The sequence below is a fragment of the Carassius carassius genome, chromosome 4 (genome assembly GCF_963082965.1).
Source record: "Carassius carassius chromosome 4, fCarCar2.1, whole genome shotgun sequence".
Taxonomy (NCBI): Eukaryota; Metazoa; Chordata; class Actinopteri; order Cypriniformes; family Cyprinidae; genus Carassius; species Carassius carassius.
In genome coordinates this window covers 30,910,017-30,932,317 of record NC_081758.1, presented here as the reverse complement: position 1 = coordinate 30,932,317, position 22,301 = coordinate 30,910,017, and the positions used below count along the sequence as shown (strand labels likewise).

Genomic DNA, 22,301 nt, shown 5'->3' with positions numbered 1-22,301 from the left:
GCCATCCAAAGCCTGCCGCATGACGTCATCGCTGCTCGCACGGATATTCTCTGCTGCTGGGCAGGCTGCGTCTGCGCTACACACCATGGCTACACTACAGATTTTCCAGGGCGATCTTCTCCGCAAGCTGGATGAGATGGGACCTGAAGCGATCTGTCTCGCGGATCTGAGGAGTGCTTCGGATCTCTCCCTCCGCGCTACTAAGTCCGCTGCACAGGCCATGGGACAGGTTATGGCTTCCGCTACGGTGACTGAGAGGCATTTGTGGCTGAAGCTTTCTGACATCAAGGAGTCTGAGCGCGCTGCGTTCCTTGACGCGCCGCTAACTCCTGCCGGCCTTTTCGGATCTTCCGTCAACGAGTTTGTGGAGAGATTCGCCGAGGACCAGAAAGCTTCGCAGGCGTTCAAGCACTTCTTGCCGAAGCGCTCCAGTTCTGCAGCTAGCCGCTCTAGACCGGCCCCACAGAGCTCTCAGTCACGCCCACCGCCTCCTGCTGCGTCATCGCGACAGCGTCAGCAACGCAGCTCGGGACCCCGTTCTCGCTCTTCAAGCCGTCGCCCCGCGCCGCGGGAGCCGCGGCAGAGGATTGCGGTGAAGCCAGAAGCCCCGAAAGCATCCTAGCACTGCTGGGAAAGCGCCGGTGTTCGAGTTCCACTGCGGCCGAGCTCTCACCCAAGCGCGCCGCTGTTGCAGTTCCAAGAGTTGTGACTGCCTCAGTGTCCTCTGCAATGCGCAAGCCTGCACGAGTGCCCGCTTGCCTGCACACAAAAGCCGTTATCACGGCTACCCAGATGTTTCACAAAAAGAGTGTTTTTTCTGGTGTTCCGGCCACGGCCGATGGTGCTATAAATGTTGTGACGATGCCCACTCCTCAGTGCCCATCTCCACATGTAAGCACAGCCCTGCACACAGGGCCTCCGCCCATAATGTCGACTCAAGTCGGTCACGACACTGCATAGTAAGCGTGCCCACCCCTCAGTGCCCACAATTACTATGTCACACGCGTCATGTGGTTTCTGTAAAAACGAAACCCGTGCACACTCGTCGGCCACGGCCAATGGTGCTATAAATGCAGTGACGATGCCCACTACTCAGTGCCCATCTCCACATGTAAGCACAGCCCTGCACACAGGGCTAGCGCACATAAGATCGACACAGATCAGTCGAGCGCGCTGCATAGTAAACGTGCCCACTTCCCAGTGCCCACATACACTGTCACATACGGCGCGGGGCTTCTGTAAAAACGAGGCCCGTGCACGTACATTCTGCACAGGCAGACAGCGAGTTGAAAGTGGTAAATGTGCACACATGCAGCCCACGGTTACTCGCAGATATATCGAGTCCCACGGGACCCGTTCAGCCTCCCCCCAGTCGGTTAAGCGCCGGGACGGGGTCGAGGAAGAGCGATCTGCCCGCTGTGATCAGCGCGCTCCCCACCTCAGATGCACAGCACACTCGAGCGCCTCCGTTGCCCAGTCAACAGAGCACGTTTCGCATCCAGCCCTTAGCCATTCATGCAGATGCATGGTCAGCGCTTCCAGGGGTTTCGGATTGGGTGCTAGGCATTATAAAGAGAGGCTACTCGCTACAGTTTTCTTGACGCCCACCGCGCTTTTCAGCACTCGTCAAAACAGAAGTAGCACACACACTTCGGGCCGAAATATCAAAACTCTTGAGCAAAGGGGCTGTAGAGCCTGTGTCTCAAGCTCAAAGCGAGGGGGGGCTGTACAGCAGATACTTTCTGGTGCCCAAGAGAGACGGGGGTCTCAGGCCCATACTGGATCGAAGACAGCTGAACAAGGCATTGATGAAACGCAGTTTCAAAATGTTCACGACCAGGAAGCTCCTCGCGCAGATTCGCAGAGGGGACTGGTTCATGTCAATAGATCTGAAGGACGCGTATTTTCAAATACAGATAGCGTCAAACCGCAGGCGATATTTGAGATTCGCCTTCGAGGGCCAGGCATACCAGTTTACAGTCCTGCCATTCGGCTTGTCCGTAGCTCCTCGTACGTTTACGAGGTGCATGGATGCAGCGCTCGCTCCTCTCAGACTCAGAGGTATACGAGTGCTGAATTATTTGGACGACTGGCTGGTTCTGGCCCGATCACGAGCGGAGCTCATGGACCACAGGGCCGTTTTATTCGATCACCTAGAGAAGCTCGGCCTCAGTGTCAATTGGGCGAAGAGTTCGCTGAACCCCAGTCAGACGATCCTGTTTCTGGGTATAGTTCTGAACTCGTGTTCCATGACGGCGCGGCTGTCACCACAGCGCGCGATGGGCATTCAGCGCGCAGCGAGTTCTTTCCGCTGCGGCGCGACCGTGTCGCTCAAACACTGTCAAAAGATGCTAGGTCTCATGGCCTCAGCATCTCCGGTTCTGCGGCTGGGCCTACTCCGCATGCGCCCCCTGCAGTTCTGGCTGAAAGCTCGGGTGCCGCACAGAGCGTGGGCGTCTGGCCGGCTGCATTTCAAGGTCGATCAGAGCTGTGTTGCGGCTCTAGCACCTAGGACAGCGAACGGCTGGTACCGATCAGGTGTAAGTCTGGGGACTTCCCCGAGTGTGAAAATGGTATTGACGGACGCCTCCACTTCGGGATGGGGAGCGCTGCTCGAAGGCAGACCATCCTTTGGCCTATGGTCAGAACGGGAAAAGCTCCATCATATCAACTGCCTGGAAATGCTGGCAGTGGAGAACGCGCTGACGCGCTTTTGTCCCCATATCAAGGATCACCACGTCGTAGTCCGTTCGAACAACATGTCTGTGGTGTCCTACATAAATCGCCAGGGCGGTCTCGGGTCCCGAAACCTGTGCAGGCTGACGGAACGCCTCCTGGTTTGGGCTCAGCGCAACGTGCGCTCGCTGAGAGCAATGCATGAGCCTGGGCTGCAGAATCTGGGTCCAGACAGGCTGTCCAGAGGCAATGTTCCTACGGGCGAATGGTCTCTACACCCGCAAACAGTCCGGCTGTTGTGGGAGAGATTTGGCAGGGCGGAGGTGGACCTTTTCGCATCCCACGAAAACGCTCACTGCCCCGCTCTTTTCTAAGAATGAAAGCGCGCTGTCACCTAGATGGCCGTGCTGCCCGCTTTATGCTTTCCCTCCCGCCTCCCTCCTTCCGCAGGTGATAGAACGGGTGAGAGAAACGAGATGTTCAATACTGCTTGTAGCACCTCTTTGGAAGAACCAACCACTGTTCCCAGATTTGATGCAGTTAGCAGATGTCGCCCCGTGGCCGGTACCGTTGAGGAGGGACCTCCTCTCGCAGGCCAGGGGCTCGATTTGGCACCCTCAACCGGAGTTGTGGTCCCTCCATGTGTGGGCGCTCAACGGTTACCCGCTGATCTCGCAGTGGGAGTGCTAAATACCATCACTCAGGCTAGAGCTCCGTCGACACGACGTCTGTATGCCTCGAAGTGGTCTGTGTTCTCCAGCTGGTGCACAGCTCGAGGTTATTCACCCCTTAGTTGTGAGGTGACGGAGTTCCTCTCCTTCCTACAGGAGCTGTTGGATAAGGGCAGAGCCCCATCCACGCTCAAAGTTTATGTGGCGGCCATCGCGGCGTTTTCTGAAACGGCGTCCGGTCAGTCAATAGGAAGGAATGATTTAGTCATCCGGTTCCTCAGAGGAGCTAGGAGGCTGAATCCTCCCAGACCTCCGTCAGTCCCTATGTGGGACCTCGCGGCGGTTTTTGGAGGCCTTGAAGGGTCCCCCTTTTGAGCCTATCCAATCGGTTAGCCTTCAGCATCTGTCGTTCAAGACAGTATTCTTGTTGGCTTTCGCTTCAGTGAATCGTGTAGGTGATTTGCATGCGCTCTCGGTGAGCCAGTCGTGCTTGGAGTTTGGGCCCAATGACTCAAGGGTCATACTCAAACCTAGGCACGGTTATGTGCCGAAATCCCTCAACACACCGTTTCGGGCTCAGGTTATTGCCCTGTCTGCCCTGCTGGTGTCAGGGGAGGATGGAGACTCGAGTCTTCTTTGCCCTGTCAGGGTTTTAAGAGCTTATGTGTCTCGCTCTGCTGCCTTTCGGCAGACGGAGCAGCTGTTTGTTTCGTTCGGTGGACGTTCCAAGGGAATGGCTGTTTCGAGACAGACTCTATCCAGATGGATAGTTGACGCCATAGCGTTAGCTTACGCTTCCAGGGGCCTTCAGTGCCCGTTGGGCGTCAGAGCACATTCCACGAGAGGCGTCGCCTCGCCGTGGGCGTGGTCTACTGGGATCTCCTTGCAGGATTTATGGCAGCAGGTTGGGCTTTGCTGTCTACATTTATCAGGTTCTATAACCTGGAGGTTCCCACCTTGCAAGCAAGGCTGTTGTCGGTATAGTCGAATCAGGGCCCTGAGGGGAATTCTGAGTTCACGAGCGCTATGCGCTGCCGACTGTTATATGGGCAGTATCACGTAAGACCCGCATTGCCACATTGGTCAGGCCTTGCCTCGGCTGTGTGATGTCATATTGCCGCATCTACGGATGCTGCTAGATATAGGACGGAGGGCTTTTTCCCTTTTCTGTCCTGGACTCTCTGTGAGTCCCTCAGGTGACTGTGCACTGTAAATCCTGGGCGTTGCTTCAGGTTTATTGGTGTGTGATCCCTGCGTGCACGGCGTTTTACATTGGGTTCCCGTAGTGTCTTAGCTAAGACGCAGTACGAGAGAACTCGTAAGAGAACGTACTCGGTTACTAAACGTAACCTCGGTTCTCTCTAGAAGAGCGAACGAGTACTGCGTTCTCTGCCGTGCGTACGATTCACTCTGGTTCGCTTCGGCGATGAAATAAATCAGGTGAGTCAGCCTTTTCGAGCTCCTTTTATAGGTTGGGCCACACCCGTTTCGGCGGGAAGTGGCAAGAAGGACGCTTAGCTAAGACGCAGTACTCGTTCGCTCTTCTAGAGAGAACCGAGGTTACGTTTAGTAACCGAGTACGTACTACACAAAACGCGAGTTGACGCTGATAGGACTATTTAGAGGCAACACAAACAGTCTAGAATAGTGAAAGCTAGCGTAACACTGTGGTTGAATGTAAAAGTTTGGTGGTGCGTTGCCCAATTGCCCTAATGAAGAAACCGCCACTGTTGAAAACCATAGTGATTATACAGGGTTTTCCTTTGTCATCAAGTCGCTCAGGCAACCAATCAATCAACTGTTTGATTTGTAAAAAATATGTAGTTTTACATATCCCTAAGTTCAAGTGTGGTGTTTATGATGGTACGCTCTAATGGGACTATGTGGGTACTCGAGATAAAAAGATCGGTAAAACACTGATATAGGCTTCAACTGTTATTTCATATCATTAGCACTGACCTCTTGAGCATACTTTACTGACAGAAGCTACAATTTGCCATCCAAAAAAAAGCTCATGCAGTATGATTCACCTAATTATGGTCAGTGGCATTAATGCAACTTAGTAGCAGAAACGCCTTTGAGATCAATGAGGATTTCTGCCTCAATACCCAGAAGAAGTGCACAATTATTGCAATTTTCATTACAGTTCAAAATCAACTAGCCTCACATCACATGTGGTTGGTGGAAATAATAACATCTTTTTGGAACCATTTAACTTTCATCATGTTAACCTCTGACCTCATATTCCTAGCCAGCAGCTCTGAAATCTCTTTGAGAGAAAACAGGCCGGAAGTCTGGGTCGGTTTACTTATATGTGGTTGTCATGACTTTGATGTCACTACTTACAGTAGATCCACTTAGCACTAATATTTTTTCTTTGGAACAGATGGAACCTGTCAGAGAGACTGAAAGATCCTGAAATACAACACAGTCTGAAATTTAAGCTCATTTTAAATTTAAGAAAATTTGGATAAAAATAAATGTAGTTTCTGCTAGTGTAGAACTGTTTGAGACAGTATAACCTAGAGCTGATATTCATATCTAAAGCTCCTGCTCTTGACATATCTTAGCATTGCCATGGTGCTCATTTGTCTTTACTTGATGGCGTGGATAATAAAAATATGACAATGTGTTGATCATGTGATTATTGTGATGCTAACTAACATGAGATATAGAACAGACACTGAACTTGAGTAAGATGCCACTTTATGTGTGTGTGTAAAGCAAGATTAAGAAAGTAAAAGTGTGTGAGTGTGCAGTCAAATTCAAGTTTAGATGGGAGTCATAAAAAGATTACTTAAATGCAACAAATGAAAGTATGGTTGACATTAAAACCCATTTTAAAATCAGACATTGCATTACCATGTAAATAGTACATCAATATCATGTTACAAAATATTTTCATTCATGAATTATAAAAATGTAAGTTTGGATCGGCACTACAAAGTCAATGTTCAAAAATGCGAGTGACAGTTAAGGGGTTAAAGCCTATAGCTTCTGAAAAGTCTTTTAAAAAAACCTTTAAAGGCGAGGTGTGCCATTTCTTTTATATTAAAATGCCAATGTCTTCTTAAAGTCAGCATGAATTGTTGTTTGTAACCCATTTTCCTTCCATATTGTGACATATACACTACCATTCAAATGTTTGGGAGCAGAAAACTTTTGCATTTATTCTTTTTACATTGTTCCAAAGATTTTATGTGAAATACATGCATTTTCTTTTTACTTTTTGTTCATTAAAAATCTTTTAAAAATGTATTACCGTTTCCACAAGAAATTATTAAGCAGTATTACTTTTTATCAACATTGATAAAACAAAAATCATGTGACATTGATAACTGAAGTAATGACTGCTAATAATTCAACTTAATTACAATAATATTTTGAAATTATATTTTACAATATATAAAATAAAATGTAATCCTTACAAAAGCATTAGAGACTTCTTTCAAAACTGACCACACTTTAATTTGTTTATTTAAAAAATTAAGTAAGATATTTAATGGGGTGGGAGTCAGGACTTAATTTCATCCAGAAGGAATTGATTGAACATCCAGCACAACAATAATTTTTTCTCACTCTCCCCATCTGTCACAGAAAGTTTGTCTGTTTGTCACTCATGGACTCCCTTCTGCTCTCCCAAAACTGCCTCTTCATCTGCCCTTGACTTCTTTTCAGGTCTTTCTGTGTCCAGTCATCTTTTTGCCATGCTACTGTTTCATTGAGAATGAATATCTCTCCAGTTGGGCTGACAAAGAGGGTGATAACCTTGCCCAAGGTCTGGCATAATTGACAAGTCAATATAAGTTGTTTTCAAATGGAAAGGAGCTTTTCTGCTTTGCCAGCTGTCTCCAGTACAGAGCAAATCTTCCTGGGGTGCATCAACCATTGCAAAACCATTTTTTGCAACCATTGCAAAAAAAGAAGCCCATAGCCCAAGTTGCTTGAAGTCCAGTGTTAAGTTTCCAGTCTGTGATGATTTGGGGTGCAATGTCATCTGCTGGTGTTGGTCCATAGTGTTTTTTGAAAACCAAAGTCTCTGCACCCGTTTACCAAGAAATTTTAGAGCACTTAATGCTTCCTTCTGCTGACCAGCATTTTGTAGATCCTGATTTCATTTTCCAGCAGGACTTTTTTTTAAATTGGTCTTATGAAGTATTCTAATTTGTTGAGAGAGTGAATTGGTGGGTTTTTGTTAAATGTGAGCCAAAATCATCTCAATTAAAAGTTACCAAAGACTTAAACTACTTCAGTCTGTGTGCAATGAATATATTTAATTAATGAGTTTCACAATTTGAGTTGAATTACTGGAATAAATGAACTTTTCCACGACTTTCTAATTTATTGAAATGCACCTGTATTGACATTGGTAATCAATATCAGTATCGATCGACCACTACTCAGAAGTAGTGAACCTGCAGTACTTTCACCCAGTTGCTTTTTAATTTATAGTTGTTAAAGTATTTTAAAGTTTATTTTAAAAAATATATATATTACTGAGTGTATGGTTGACATTTCACAGGTGCCTGACATCTCATGGACCCCAAATTACTTAGTTCAACATGCAAGATATAAACTAATATTCCATTACATCAGAGATGCATCTACAGAGCATCAGGCCTGAGCAGAGACAATAAAGCAATGCACAGCAGCATTCAGCATCACAGTCTTCTCTGGGCCTTAGGTGTGTAGCTGGCACAGCAGTCAGTGCTCTCCTGGGATCAGCATGAGATAAACACAATTAGGTGTACATGTGACCTCTGAGCCCATTCAACAGTGCCATCCTCCATCTCTCCCCCTCCCACAGGAAGTCTGTCTGAAAATCAGCCCTTTATTGTTTAACATGTCCATTATCCACGGGTTTTCTCATTTATGAGACTATAAGGATGATTCTAATAGCGGTCTGTTATAGTGATGTGTGTTATTATAGAAATTATATGTTATGAGTATGATTGCATAGGAAGGATACTGTGAAAGAGATTGTGTGATGTCAACCTTTATCATTTTTTGTACAGGCTTATTCTGGCTGCTAACAGAGACGAGTTATACAGCAGACCATCCAAAGCTGCAGAATTCTGGGGCAGCAACAATGAGATCCTCAGCGGTAAAGATCAGTCTTATTTTTCAAATATTAGACAAATATTTAATATCCAATGTCCAGTTTTTATCTTGTCAACATTCTGGGACTTGTTGACTTTGCTGTGTCAATGAGGAATTCAAATGTTGGTTTTTACAGGAGAGTTTGTCTAAACTGCATATAACGGAGTTCCAATATTTTAGAGTTCCTTCAAGAGTCTTTTGCTTAAACACAGCTCTTATTGTGTCTCATAGAGCCATTTGTTTGGCTATCTACATGATGCACATCATTCTGGTCAAGAATAGCCCACATAGGCTAAGAACAGATTTTCATTTGCTACTAACCAGCTAGTTAAGAAGTGTTGTTGTGTAGTATATCCCAATTTATTTATATATACACACACACAAACTAGCTATTTGAATAGTGTAGTTTGCTAGTTTATCTAGATTGTTCTGTGTTTAAGGCTCTTGCATCATGCCTCAGTAATGGGAAATGTTCAATATTTCTGCCACTTGTTCATGTTTTTTCTCTTTCTTTGAAAACAGGTATTGTACCAGAGGATTTAAAAATAAAGTTATTCCTCTTTTTAAAGCAGATGATCCACAATGTTTTAATAACTATAAACCTATATCTATTTTGCCATGTTTCTCAAAAATTTTAGAATTTTTTTATATAAATTTATTCTTTTTCACTTAGACTCAAATTCTATTCTTTATAAACATCAATATGGATTCCATAAAAATCACTCTACTTATATGGCTTTTCTGCATCAGATTGACAAGGTTACCCTTGCACTTGAAAATAAAGAATTTGTTTGTGGTATTTTTTTGGATCTATCAAAAGCTTTTGATACACATAATCATCACATTTTATTGAAAAAGTTGTATAAATATGGTTTTCGTGATTTTACATAAAAATGGTTGATGAACTACATTTTTAATAGAAGACCGTTGCTATTTTAGCAAAGCAAGTCTACTCTGTGGGGTTCCTCAGGGGTCCATACTTGGACCATTACTATTTCTTATTTATATAAATGACCTGTCGAATGTTTCAGATATTCTTACTCCAGAAATATTTGCTGATGACACATCAATTTAATTAATTGATTAAGAATGCAAATGATGTTCTAATTGCTTATGCTAATTGGTTTAATTTAAACAAATGATCTTTAAATATAAAAAAAATATAATTTGATCTTCTTTAGTGAAAAAAACCCCTAAGGATTTATCAAAAATTATTATGAATTCAATTGAGGTGCCTCAAGTGTCTACTACCAAATTTTTGGGAGTGTTTGTTGATGAGACTTTGAGTTGGAAAGAACAAGCTGAATATGTAAGCAGAAAAATACATAAATCTACTGTTAAAATAAGGAGGGTTAAGCATCTTGTTACTACAGAGAGTCTTCTTACGCTTTATTATAGTTTAATTTATCCATATCTTTCATATTGTAATATTGTTTGGGGAAGTAAACCCAATCAAACAATTTCTTTATTTCATAAACTTCAGGTTCTTACCGTTTATGATATTAATATTTTTCAAATATGTGTTTTTATGTATAACATATTCAAGTCTTTTGTGCAAAAAATACATCTGTAAACATCTGTAAAGTTGCAAAGACTAATCCAAAGAGATGTTCTTTATCAACGTTAAGACTCTGCCACGCCCCCCTAAAACGGCTCATTCAAACACGCCCCCCACGTCAACGTCACTATGCGGAAATATTTGCGTAATGCTGCCTAAATGTTCACGCAAAGAAAGAGTGGTTTCAGTGTTGAAGCAGTCATGTCAGGGAGGTGCTGTATGTATCTTTATTTGGTCTTCCGAAACTAAATGCATTTAGGAATCTTTAAGATTACATAAAACAGAACAGCAATGCATTTTATGCACGTTCATTTCATGAACCTAGGAGAGGAGGTCATTCTGACTTTGCTGTGACAATCTGGCGCTTCTGTATCAGCTACTGTAAGTTTGTTTTGTTATTAGTTTAAGTATTTGCTATTGACTGTTCAAATGCGGAGTTTTGTGCACCGTGTGTGTGTGTGTGTGTGTGTGTGTGTGTGTTAGAGAGAGAGAGCGAGAGGGTCACACAGTGGAGTCATCTGTCTCAACCGTCCGTGGCTTGTATACTGCAAACACATATACAAGCTTCATCTCTGTGTCTGTAACGCAACTCTGTTCCCCTTTCAAGATCATTGTTTTTTCTGTCCATGTTCTGCCGTTCAGTCTTGGATCAGACAGAATTGGATGGGCTTTAACTGATGGGTGCTTTTATGTGTAGTTTTAGAAATAATTTCTGAAATAGTTTCTGTTGCTAAGGAAAAAGCCTTTACCTATCTGAAGGAGTGAAGTGTGGGGTATGAATGAGGAATGTTGGATGAGAATTTAGATTGTATGAAAAAGAAATTTTCATAGTTTTAGTTGAAGATGAGAAGGCCAGGTATTTTAAAGATACTGGTCTGTTGTCATGTGAATTTAAGCTAAATGTTACCAATATTAATGGGCCTATCACTAAATATGAGTCACTCTATGATTTTACTTTGTAGTTTTGCATGAAGCTATCTAGCGCAGTTGTTTTTGGTAGAATCGAGTGATTCAGAATTTCTCCTCTTCAACTAGCACTAGATCTGTGTGCTTGGGCCTCTGAAGTACTTTTTCTTTTCAGTATCAAGATGAAAAATATTATTCTGTAACTTTCAGTCCAGGTCATTCTCAGTGAACATTCCTGAGCTGTTCGGTACGTCTAAATCTGATCTCCTGCTGGTTTTATTATTATAGCCAGTAGACAGGATATAATGTCACTTCGACATTGAATCACAATGTGATTTTTTTGTTTTCTGTCATTAGGTCTGGACCTGGAAGAGGGGAAGGAAGGCGGATCATGGCTGGGAATTAGCAAACGAGGGAAACTGGCAGCACTGACCAATTACCTGGATGCACGGCAAAATCCTGATGCTCAGGGGAGAGGTAGAGCAGATCTTTGACCCATTTGTATTAATGTTGTCTACTATTACTGAGCAGTTGACACACTAAATCAATGTATTACCCTGGCAAATTACTCTTAATAGTAGCATATTTTGAAAAGCCTTCATCATCCATGTACTTTCTTTTCAAGTAAGCAGGCATGCAGAGATTATTTTCATGTTTTGTGTGTGTGTGTGTGTGTGTGTGTGTGTGTGCGCGTGCGTGCGTGCGTGCGTGCGTGTGTGTGTGTAAATAAATGGCTCAAGCAGATCGAGTCTCTCATCAAAATTTGCTATATGCAAACATATATTATGGACTAATATACCGAAGAGTCTTGTGCAACCAAAACCTCTATACATGCACACACCCAAATCCTTTTTTTATGTATTGGCTTATAATATACAAGCATAAAGCTAAAACAGATTTTACCAAAGAATGCTGAGAAAGTAAAAACAGCCCAAAGGGCCAAAATACTTTTTCACAAATAAAAAATAAATTAGATTTTCAAATCAGCAAAAGAAATAATAACAATAACTAGATTTTTACATTTTTCTGAAGAAAAATGGACTGAGTGGTCCCTGGATAGGACTTGGGTTTATAGAAATTTTCTAAGTCATGGCACACTTCATGAAAAAACTGTATGATTTTGAGGTATCGTTCATCAGAGTTTTACAACAACCCTTTGACCAAGAGCAATAAAAATAGAGATACTTGTCTTTGCAAGCAACACTAACAGTAATTATAATAATTTAAAAAGAAACTAAAAGAAATGAAAAGAAAGTACTATCCACATGCACCACCAGAGTACTTCGATGTTTAATAGATGTTTCCTCAGATCAGTTGAGATTAAAATGACCCTAGTTTTAACACATCATTGCAGATTTTTTACATTTTCACCTACGTTTTCAAATTTTGCTGCTCCAGTATAAACCTTTTTTTTATTATTATTTACCCATAACCCACAATGCTAAAGAAGTTAGGTTGAATATTAAGTGGAGTTGCCTTAATTGTGTTATTCTTAATAATTGCTGACATTAAGCAACCCATAAACGATTGCATATGGGTGGTGAGGCCAGAGACGTGAACAGCTGTTCACTGCAGATCTCCACTCAGCTGAACTAGACTCCTCACTGTCATCACTCCAGTGTCTGTTTAGGTTCTTCAAGGCCTCTTTATAGGCTGACACCTCGCTAGCACTTACCATCAAAAGCATGTCGAACACACCCCACCCCTCTGTTCCCAAACCATGTCACTAAATATAATGCAAACAACCCAGCTGTTATTTGGATGGTTGTACACAACAGCTGCGTGCAAGAGCTGGAGTAATATGCCTCAGTACATGTTGTTCAACAAATTGCATTAATTTGAACAATTAGTTCTCTAAATCTGCCTAAATGACTTACTTGAGAGTGAACGAAATGAAATGACCTTCACCAAGCAGTTCACAACCCATTCTTCCTCTTTTGCAATCCATGGTTGTAATAAATTGGATTATTGATGCATGCTTGTCTGCATTTATCATTTTTACTCAGGTTCTCTGGTGTCCAAATATTTGATGGATAACTTGGACAGTTTTGCATACCTCCGTAAAGTGTCTTCAGAAGCTCATTCATATAATGGCTTCAATCTCCTTACTGCTGACTTCAGGTGAGTGGTGGAAGGCAAATCTTGGTTGGCTCTTTTCATTATCTATAACCGTGCTTAAATGGGGAATGTAATGATATAAACCTTCATATTCATCCGGAAGAAGGAGGCGGGAACCGGCGGACAATCAAAAACATTTTAATAACAAAATAAACACAAAAACAGCGCAGCAGCCCCTCACGGACGACTGGTGCGCACAAATAAAACCAAAACACAACTAAAAGCCCAGGCCTGGTCCTCTCTCGTCCTTCACTGTCGTCGCTCCAGTTTTATATCCTTCCATCTCCTCCATGGGCCTCGAGACCGGTGGGTCGAACAGGTGTAGTTCATCTCCAATCACTCCCCCGGCCTCGCTCCCATGTCCCTCGGCCCCGCCCCACTCGTCACATACCCCCATCGCCCCTCGCAGGCCGGGGGGTACTCCCGAGACTGCGCTCTACTCCCCCCCCCTCCCCCTCCCTCCGGGGGGGCCGCTCACAGGGACCTGCGGGAACCTGGGGGTAGGACAGACGAGGCGAGAGAAAAGGAGATGGAAGTAGGAGCGACAGAGACGAGAGAGGGGAGAGAGGGAAAAAAAAAAAAAAAAATTCCGATTCCCAGACGCACCGCTGCTCGGCCCTCCACCAGCTGGGCGATCTCCTCCGCGGTGCCTGGCGGTGGCACTGGACGGCCCTCGGCGGACGGCACGACACTCCTCCGCCGCCCGGTGGACGGCGACGGCTCCTCCGGTTTTGGGCAGCCGGCAGGAGTCCCCCGTTCCCTGCTCCTCCCCGTTCCGGCGGATGGCAGCAGGCTCCGGCCACCTGGCGAACGGCGCCGACTCCTCCGCTCCCTCACGGACGGCAGCCGTCTCTCCACATCGTGGGCGGCCGGTAGCGAGCTCGCCCGTCCCCGGCAACTCGCTCCAGCCCACCGCCTCGAGCGTCCATGGCGGCACACTCCTCGCCAGCTCGATGGCACCGCGGATTCACCACAGCGGCGAGGGATCTTCAGCAGCGCGTCCCTCCTTCTCCCGGGCTTCGGCACCACTGTAATGATTTAATCTTCATACTCATCCGGAAAAGAAGGAGGCGGGAACCGGCGGACAATCAAAAACATTTTAATAACAAAATAAACACAAAAACAGCGCACCAGCCCCTCACGGACGACTGGTGCGCGCAAATAAAACCCAAAACACAACTAAAAGCCCAGGCCTGGTCCTCTCTCGTCCTTCACTGTCGTCGCTCCAGTTTTATATCCTTCCATCTCCTCCATGGGCCTCGAGACCGGTGGGTCGAACAGGTGTAGTTCATCTCCAATCACTCCCCCGGCCTCGCTCCCATGTCCCTCGGCCCCGCCCCACTCGTCACAGGGAATACATAGAATAAATCATAAATGGTTTACTGTTAGAGATTTCCCTCAGTTTGTGAAAGCATTTAAATTCAAAACTCATTCAAATATGTGTTTTCTGTTTCCGTTTAAACTGTGTGGTGTTTTTGTTTTATTTTCTGATTTAAATTTGTTATATTTGTTGGAGTTTCAGTGGCAAATACAGTCATAATTTAGATATCATAGTACATCAAACTCTAAAAGATCATTTTAATGAGACATTTATTGATTAAAATGCTGTCAAATAATAAAATCTGAAATGCTTTTTGTTTCTTTCATTTAAAGAAAGAAAATTAAATGATAATGTAATGCATTCTTACGCAAGTCTTTTAGTTAAATCCAGTTAAATCATGTACATTTCAGATGTCAGTTTACTAATTAAAACCACTTGTCACTAATTCTAACCAGTGGTCTACAAGGCCGGTATTTGGCATTTTTCAAATATTGGCGGCGCCCGATAAGTTTTTCTGCTCGGCCGATGTCTTCAAGGCGGGACTTTTATTTTGATGGTGCTAAAAACGACAGCGCCTGAGCTCACAGTGCTTATATTCTCTTTCTTGTTTACTGTCGTTGTTAACAGCTCTGTCTAATACGGATAGAAGTCTGTCTAATAATCCAATAGAACGGGTAAACAAAGGAATTAAAATATATACAAAAAGTATTATTATGATTGATTTTATATATATTAGTAATAAAAAAGGCAACATTATAATACTTTCTTGTTTGCCATCGGCATTAAGCAAATAAGCATTTATTTCATTTACCATATTTTCCGGACTATAAGTCGCACTTTTTTTCATAGTTTGGCTGGTCCTGCGACTTATAGTCAGGTGCGACTTATTTATCAAAATTAATTTGACATGAACCGAGAGAAATGAACCAAGAAAAAACATTACCATCTACAGCCGCGAGAAGGTGCTCTATGCTGCTCAGTGCTCCTGAAGCCTACCACTGAGCAGCATAAAGCGCCCTCTCGCTGCTGTAGATGGTAATGTTTTTTCTTGGTGCTTGGTTCTAAATAAATGCGACTTATATATGTTTTTTACCTCGTCATGGCGTATTTTTGGACTGATGCGACTTATAGTCCGAAAAATACGGTAAACAAATCTTTGAGTAACTAATGAATATTTAATTTCACAAACCTGGCAAACTTAGTCGAATCCAGCTGTGAGATCTTGTGAAGTGTGTATGTGTTTCCAGCATGATCGCATGTTCTCTACGTGACAGTCGGTCCATGTGAATTGGATGCTTTAAACTTTAAACTCATGAATTCAAATTATGCTGCGCTTTATGCATTTGCCCACTGTCATATTCAAGTCATTTTATCTGTGTGCTGTACGTAAAATGACTGTTACCCCTGGCTTTATTTGAAAAACATGATTCACAATGCACAAATTTACCAGAATACTGAGTGCCCTGTTGGTTACAGTGTTTACTTCCTTTTTATTATATTTTTATTAAATATTTATTTAAAAATACTTTAGTATAGCATAGTTTTATAAAGTATAAGTATGTTTATTTTACACATTTATTTTTTTAATCCATTGTCAAATGATTTCAATTTTTTTTCAAAATGTGATTTCTTAAATATGAAAAAAAAAATTATACCTGCTTTATATCGGCTGTCGGCCCACCTGCTTTCAAAGATATTGACATCGGCTGTCAAAAAAACAATTTCGGTCGACCCCTAATTCTAACCACTTAGTGCTGACATCATATATCAAGTCTGTTTAAAGAGATGCTAAGTTTTGAGAAATAACTCTAAAAGTTACTTAAATTGAAGTGCCATCTTTCATGATTTCACTTTCTTTATCATTTGTTATGAGGATGACATGACAGTGATGATACTGTCTAAGCTCTGGGGTCCTCAAGAGGGACAGCAGGCACTCGTGCCACCTGCTCTCCATAAACCAAAGCTCAAGAAATCTATTTAGAATATAGTCAGAACAGATGGCGTGTTTCCAGCAGCATGACTGTCTCAGAACATTATAATTTGAGGCGATTTAAGGAGATGGGTTTCATGATTCCACATATTAAAGGTCAAAAATAATGATGTTTATTGAAATAATTCTTTTTTTTGGGGTGAATAATACCATAATGGTGGTTCATTGTGTATCAGGAAGACTATGTGCATTAACAAACTAGTAGCCTAAGAATACATTCACAGTTCACCGTAACATGAGCAACAGCAATAGGAATAAACACATACTACAGCTGAGTAGTATTCAGCGATTTGATTGATGCTGCTATGTGTATTTAGCTAGATATTAGGATGCACTTAAAACTCTTGGATTGTGTATGTCTCTTGTCCTTAAATCAGTCATCTCCTACCTTTTTATTTAGGGTGACTAATATTTTCCATGTTTTTTTTCTGTTGTGACCATTATCATTTAAGGAAAACTGTCGTCTTTATTTATTTTAATTCTTCCAGATACATTAATCACAGTAGTTAGCCATGTGTTAGAGACCCCTTCATTTTGGTTTCTGAAAGACTGTCTGCTAATGTAGTGATGTATTACTTAAGTCCATGCTGTCATCTGAGAGACTGTCCATTTGTCTCTTCAAGCATATATTTATAAACAGAAAATTAATTGAAAGGCCACTCAGACTCCCAAACCCAGTAATGAAACAGAAGTCGATATCCTTGGGGAGTGTTATTCATTTGTTTACCCTTTTAATAAACAAGATCATTATTGAGCTTATCGGACTCTCCCTTTCTTTCCTTGGCCACAAAGGGCAAAATGATACAGGTCCAGATAAACTCTGAGGAATTACAATGGGCATTTTGTGCTGAAATCAGTACAACTGTCTTCTGTCAATAGAGAATATAGAGAATTTGTTTGTTTCTCTACAGTGATGTGACTGACAACACTGATAATTGCCTTATGTTTTATATGATATTTCAGGCCAATTAAAACATTTCTCTGCTTGTTCAGATCAGGCTTAGCACTAAAATTCAATTCTCTCTTGGCACCATTGAATTCTCAGCAGCCATTACTCCAATCTTCAGTGTTACATGATACTTCAGAAATCATTCTAATATGCTGATATGCTCTAGAAAGTTTTCAAAACAAAACAGTTGTGCTGCTTAATGTTTTTTGGAAATTGTGATACTTTTTTTATTAATATCAAATGATCAAATGAACTGCATTTATTAGATTTTTTTATTTTTATTTTTTACTTTTGAATGGTAGACAGAGAGATATTAATCAAACTTTTCTTGATCATTGCAGATTAAAGTGTTCATTTTGTACATTTTTAGAAATTCATCCCTAGTGAGAAAAAAAGACCATTTACTAAAATTGAGCTGCAAAAATTACTGGTTCGGTATTTCCACAACTTTCTGATGTCAGGCAGATTATTATTATTTTTTTTACACATGCACGTGACCACCCACGTTTATGCTATGTCAATGATGCAGATTCAGTCAAGGTGGGCAGATTCAGTCAAGGAAGTACGATTTTTAGCATGTTTTGTTCTGACCCTGCCAGAATGTAATGTAGGCTTTGCACAGAGCCTGCTTTGAAGAATGGAGATGCTAAAGAATTGCTTCGAGCTTACAGCAGACCTGCAGTTCACAAATAAATGTTTCAAACTGTTTAATCTCTAACTTGGATATGTTTTCTCTATATTATAATTATTATGTTATTGTATATTATGTATGGAATTTATGATTTTAGCTGGATAGTGTTAACGTTACGAGTCTAGTTATAATTAGATTTCTGAAAGTTGGTAAGATAGAGGGTGTGAAAGATTTTTGTCTGCTGACTAGTTGACTGGCTGTTTTAGCCGTGTAAGGCTTGATCTTTCTGGTCCAAATCACAGTACGAAATCACCTTGGCATAATGCTTAAATCTTGTAACTTCGCTATTTGAGTTTATTTTGTAAAATAATATTAATAAAAGCAGGTCTCCGGGACAAAATTCATTTGTTACTTGATTGTTGGTTTTCTAGCAATTATTGTACTGCATTAATACATCATTAGAAGGCTATTTGGCTCTTATGCCCCAGTGTTAAGAGTCTTTCAGTGCAATTATTGCATTAGTGGAGATAGATAAGGCCATTATTAGAAGGTATTTTGTGTGTGCCAGTGTAGTTTGCTCAAATTAAGTTAAGACTGGGGAGTTATGTATATTTAAACAATAAGGCACAAAATATAAAGAGTAGTTACAGGTGTTTTGTGTCATTACCTTTACTATATTATGTATTTTAGCAAGTCTGGAATTTTACATCGACCAATCATCATCCCGGACCAGAATTACTGAATTTTTCGGACTATAAGTCGCACCTGAGTATAAGTCGCATCAGTCCAAAAATACGTCATGACGAGGGAAAAAAACATTTAAGTCGCATTGGACTATAAGTCGCATTTATTTACTATCAAGAACCAAGAGAAAACAATACCGTCTACAGCTGCGAGAGGGCGCTCTATGTTTTCAGTTGTAGACTACAGGAGCACTGAGCAGCATAGAGCGCCCTCTCGCGGCTGTATACAGTAATGTTTTCTCTTGGTTCATGTTGCAGGACCAGCCAAATTATGAAAAGAAGTGCGACTTATAGTCCGGAAAATACGGTAATAATGGAAAAAGTATATAATATAAACAATGTTGAGCTTGTAAATGAATGAAACTGAATACAGAGAGAAAATAAATTCTGTAATCTCTTCATTGCACTACAGTAAATCCTCCAAAAAAGTAATGTAGTTTATTTTTTGTGTAATAAACATTCACTGGACGATTCCTAAAACAGATGTGGTTTTACTGAAAGTCAGCATTGTGTATACTTATTTAATCCTTAGTACATATACAACAGGGTCTAGTCTCCAGAGTTCTGAGGCTTCTGAAGTCCTATCCTCACTGTCTGACTTTCTCTTCGTCATGAATTGGCATCGCTGCCAAACTGTTCCACCAGCATTATTGATGTCCCTCTCAAAGTGCTTTCAAAAACCCTAAATTGTCAATTTCTCCTTTCATAGCCTTCCTCCTGTGTCTCCTGGGCCAATAAAATGTCCTCTGAAACACACGGCTATATCACCATAGTTCCATCAGGAGTAATGAGCTTCATTGTGGATCCATCCACTTGATTCATGTGTATGAAAACAGGAACATGTCTAATCAGATAAACTGTGATTATGATATAGTGACTGAGATCATACACACAAACTAAAAGGAGATTCTCTCTCCTCCCTAATTACAGACTGATTTAGGAAGATTTCTTTCATGTGCTGATGAAGAACAGAGACTGTCTGTTCTACTCTCGTTCTATCTGTCGTTATTTCATTCTATCTTTCTATCTACCTGTCTATAACAAAGCATGTAGAAAATGTTTGTATAATGTTTATATATATATATATATATATATATATATATGTGTGTGTGTGTGTGTGTGTGTGTGTGTATAAAATATGGCTTGTTTTGTGAGCTTTGATACTATATTATTTAGAATGTATTGAGTTGCACTGTGTAACCCTAAACTAATGCAGTCGGGGGTTCCTTGCTCAAGGGCACCTCAGTCGTGGTATTGAATGTGGAGAGAGCGCTGTACATTCACTCCCTCACCTACGATTCCTGCCGGCCCGAGACTCGAACTCGTAACCTTTGGATTAGGAGTCCAAATCTCTAACCATTAGGACACGACTTCCCCTAACTTTCCCACAACTTTTGCTAGTTTAATGACAGGAAAACAATCGGCGCGCATGATCCAAAAAGGTTGCACCTATTCTCTTAATGAGTAATGGGTGTTTTTTTGGGCATAACGTGCAATAAAACAAATTAGAGTCTCATCTCCCATCCCCTTTAAAAGCCAGTTGTATTAGTTGTAATAAGCAAAGTGTACACGCGTTGTGCCCCCGCCTATAGGCGCCAGACTTTCGACCAGGTTTGAGTTGGTCTATGGCGCAGTCTATTTTAAGTTCCTCAAAATAGCAACGTGCCAACAATGCAGCTGAACACCAGCACACCCATGGGCACAAATGCATTTGCTATTTAAACAACGCAGCACAGGATGGGGAAATGAGGACTGCATCTGGCTGAAACTAGCAAAAACAATTGTGCCTTATGCCGCATTGCGCCGGGTGTATGATAGGGCCCTATATGTATATTTATATGATAAATGACTTGGTTTGTTTGTGCATGTTTTGCTACTTTATTTAGGATGTGTTTATTTGCACTGACTTATTCTACAGTTCTATGTATATATGCATTACATAACTATGTAAATTGTTTCTGTGTTTACAATGACAAATGATGCAAAAATAGCTGTAAATATGTGTTTAATTGTGTTTTAGCAGTGAGCACTAACTCATTTTTTTCTCGCTGTTTTGTTGGACGCAGGACCAATGAAGACACATTGTGTTACTATGGAAACAAGGGCAGTTCAGAGCCCATTCATCTCAAAGCAGGTTTGTTCAGTCCCTCAGTTAGCTCTCTGTGTTCAGATACTAGTGGTCTTCCATAAAGCACTGCTGTTTGCAGTGTTACACCTACTGTATATAATTCACTCGTTCAGCAACAGATTGGTGGGTGTGTCTCACTCAAAGCTCACAGGATGTGATGGATGATTGTGTTTGTTTCAGCAGGAATCTATGGGTTGAGTAACTCTCTTCTGGAAACTCCGTGGAGAAAACTGCAGCACGGCAAACGGCTGTTCACCAGTGTAGTGGACAAAACACTGTCCCCTGATGGTTTAGTGCAAGAACTGCTCCATATCCTCAATAATGAGGAGCTGTAAGTGTGCACTCTTCATTATGAAAATTAGTATTCTCTTGCTTTTTTCTTCTGTTTCTCTTTATCTTCCATCTACCTTTATCCTTCTTAAACAATCAAACCAGCATCCGTCCTTTTTGATCCTCAAGAAGCACTTGAGACACAAAGCAAATGGATTATTGAAAAAGTTACTTTATAGAATCCTTGAAGCACAAGCAGCTTAATTTTTGAAGTCTTTCTTATTTCCTTAGGTTTTATAAGGTGAATGCAGGCAGTATATCATAATGAATTTAGATATTAAAAAGCAGCTCTTCAGAGCCACATACTGGCCACATAGTTGTTTTTCAATATTTTTTAACACAGATATCTTTTTTTATTTGATCACTTGTAAGTTTTCAGAGACAGTGTCACGTGTATAACTCTGTTTGTGTTTGAAGTCATGGAAGTGAGAGCGGGGGCTCCAGGGAGTTTTATTCATTAGTGACAAACAGATTGCCTTCCCATGTCAGCATTGACCTTCTAGATCATGTAGATGCATTAATGGGGGTGAAACAGCTGTCTGATTAGACATTACAGACCGGTTTGCATTCATAACATAATTATGTATTCATCAGTGAGAGTAATTAATTTAAAACCAGTTATGATGTTTAATTAAATAAGACCTATCAGTTGTGTCAGTTCTTAAAACTTATATTTTCCAAGCATTGCAGCTAATTGGTAAGTATTAGAAACTAACTGATCGGGTTAGTATATATACTAAGTATAGCCTATATACACCACCATTCAAAAGTATGGAGTATGGATTTTTTTTTTTTTTTTAAGAAATTATTACTGTTATTCAGCAATGATGTGTTGATTAGATCAAGTGACAGTAAAGACATTAATAATGCTGCAAAAGATTTCTATTCCAAATAAATGCTGTTCTTTTGTACTTTATATTTATCAAAGAATCCAGTCTTTTTAAATTGTAATATTTCGCAATATTTTAGTTTTTATTAAATGAATTAATTTGTGATGAGCATAAGAGACTTCTTTCAAAAACATTTACATTTTTACCAACCCCATACTTTTGAATGGTAGTGCTTATGTGTGGATGCATACACACACCACTGTATTTTTTTATTATTATTTGTCATCATTTTCAGGAAAGAAATAAATACTTTCTTAAAATGCTCAGGTCTTTATCAAAGCAGCAGCATG

General features: G+C 41.4%; 1 protein-coding gene across 2 annotated transcripts in view; it reads left to right on the top strand.

Moving 5' to 3' along the window:
* Positions 1 to 22,301, top strand: part of LOC132139762 (transport and Golgi organization protein 2 homolog) — a 28,905-nt gene that overhangs the window by 5,392 nt on the left and 1,212 nt on the right. Inside the window, exons 3-7 of one of the 2 annotated variants that reach the window (XM_059548364.1) lie at positions 8,363 to 8,451; positions 11,269 to 11,388; positions 12,918 to 13,032; positions 20,730 to 20,797; positions 20,975 to 21,122. In XM_059548364.1, coding sequence (XP_059404347.1) covers positions 8,363 to 8,451; positions 11,269 to 11,388; positions 12,918 to 13,032; positions 20,730 to 20,797; positions 20,975 to 21,122 — 540 coding nt within the window. Of the gene's footprint in view, positions 1 to 8,362; positions 8,452 to 11,268; positions 11,389 to 12,917; positions 13,033 to 20,729; positions 20,798 to 20,971; positions 21,123 to 22,301 lie in introns of both variants that reach the window. The other variant, XM_059548362.1, reaches the window with a different exon arrangement.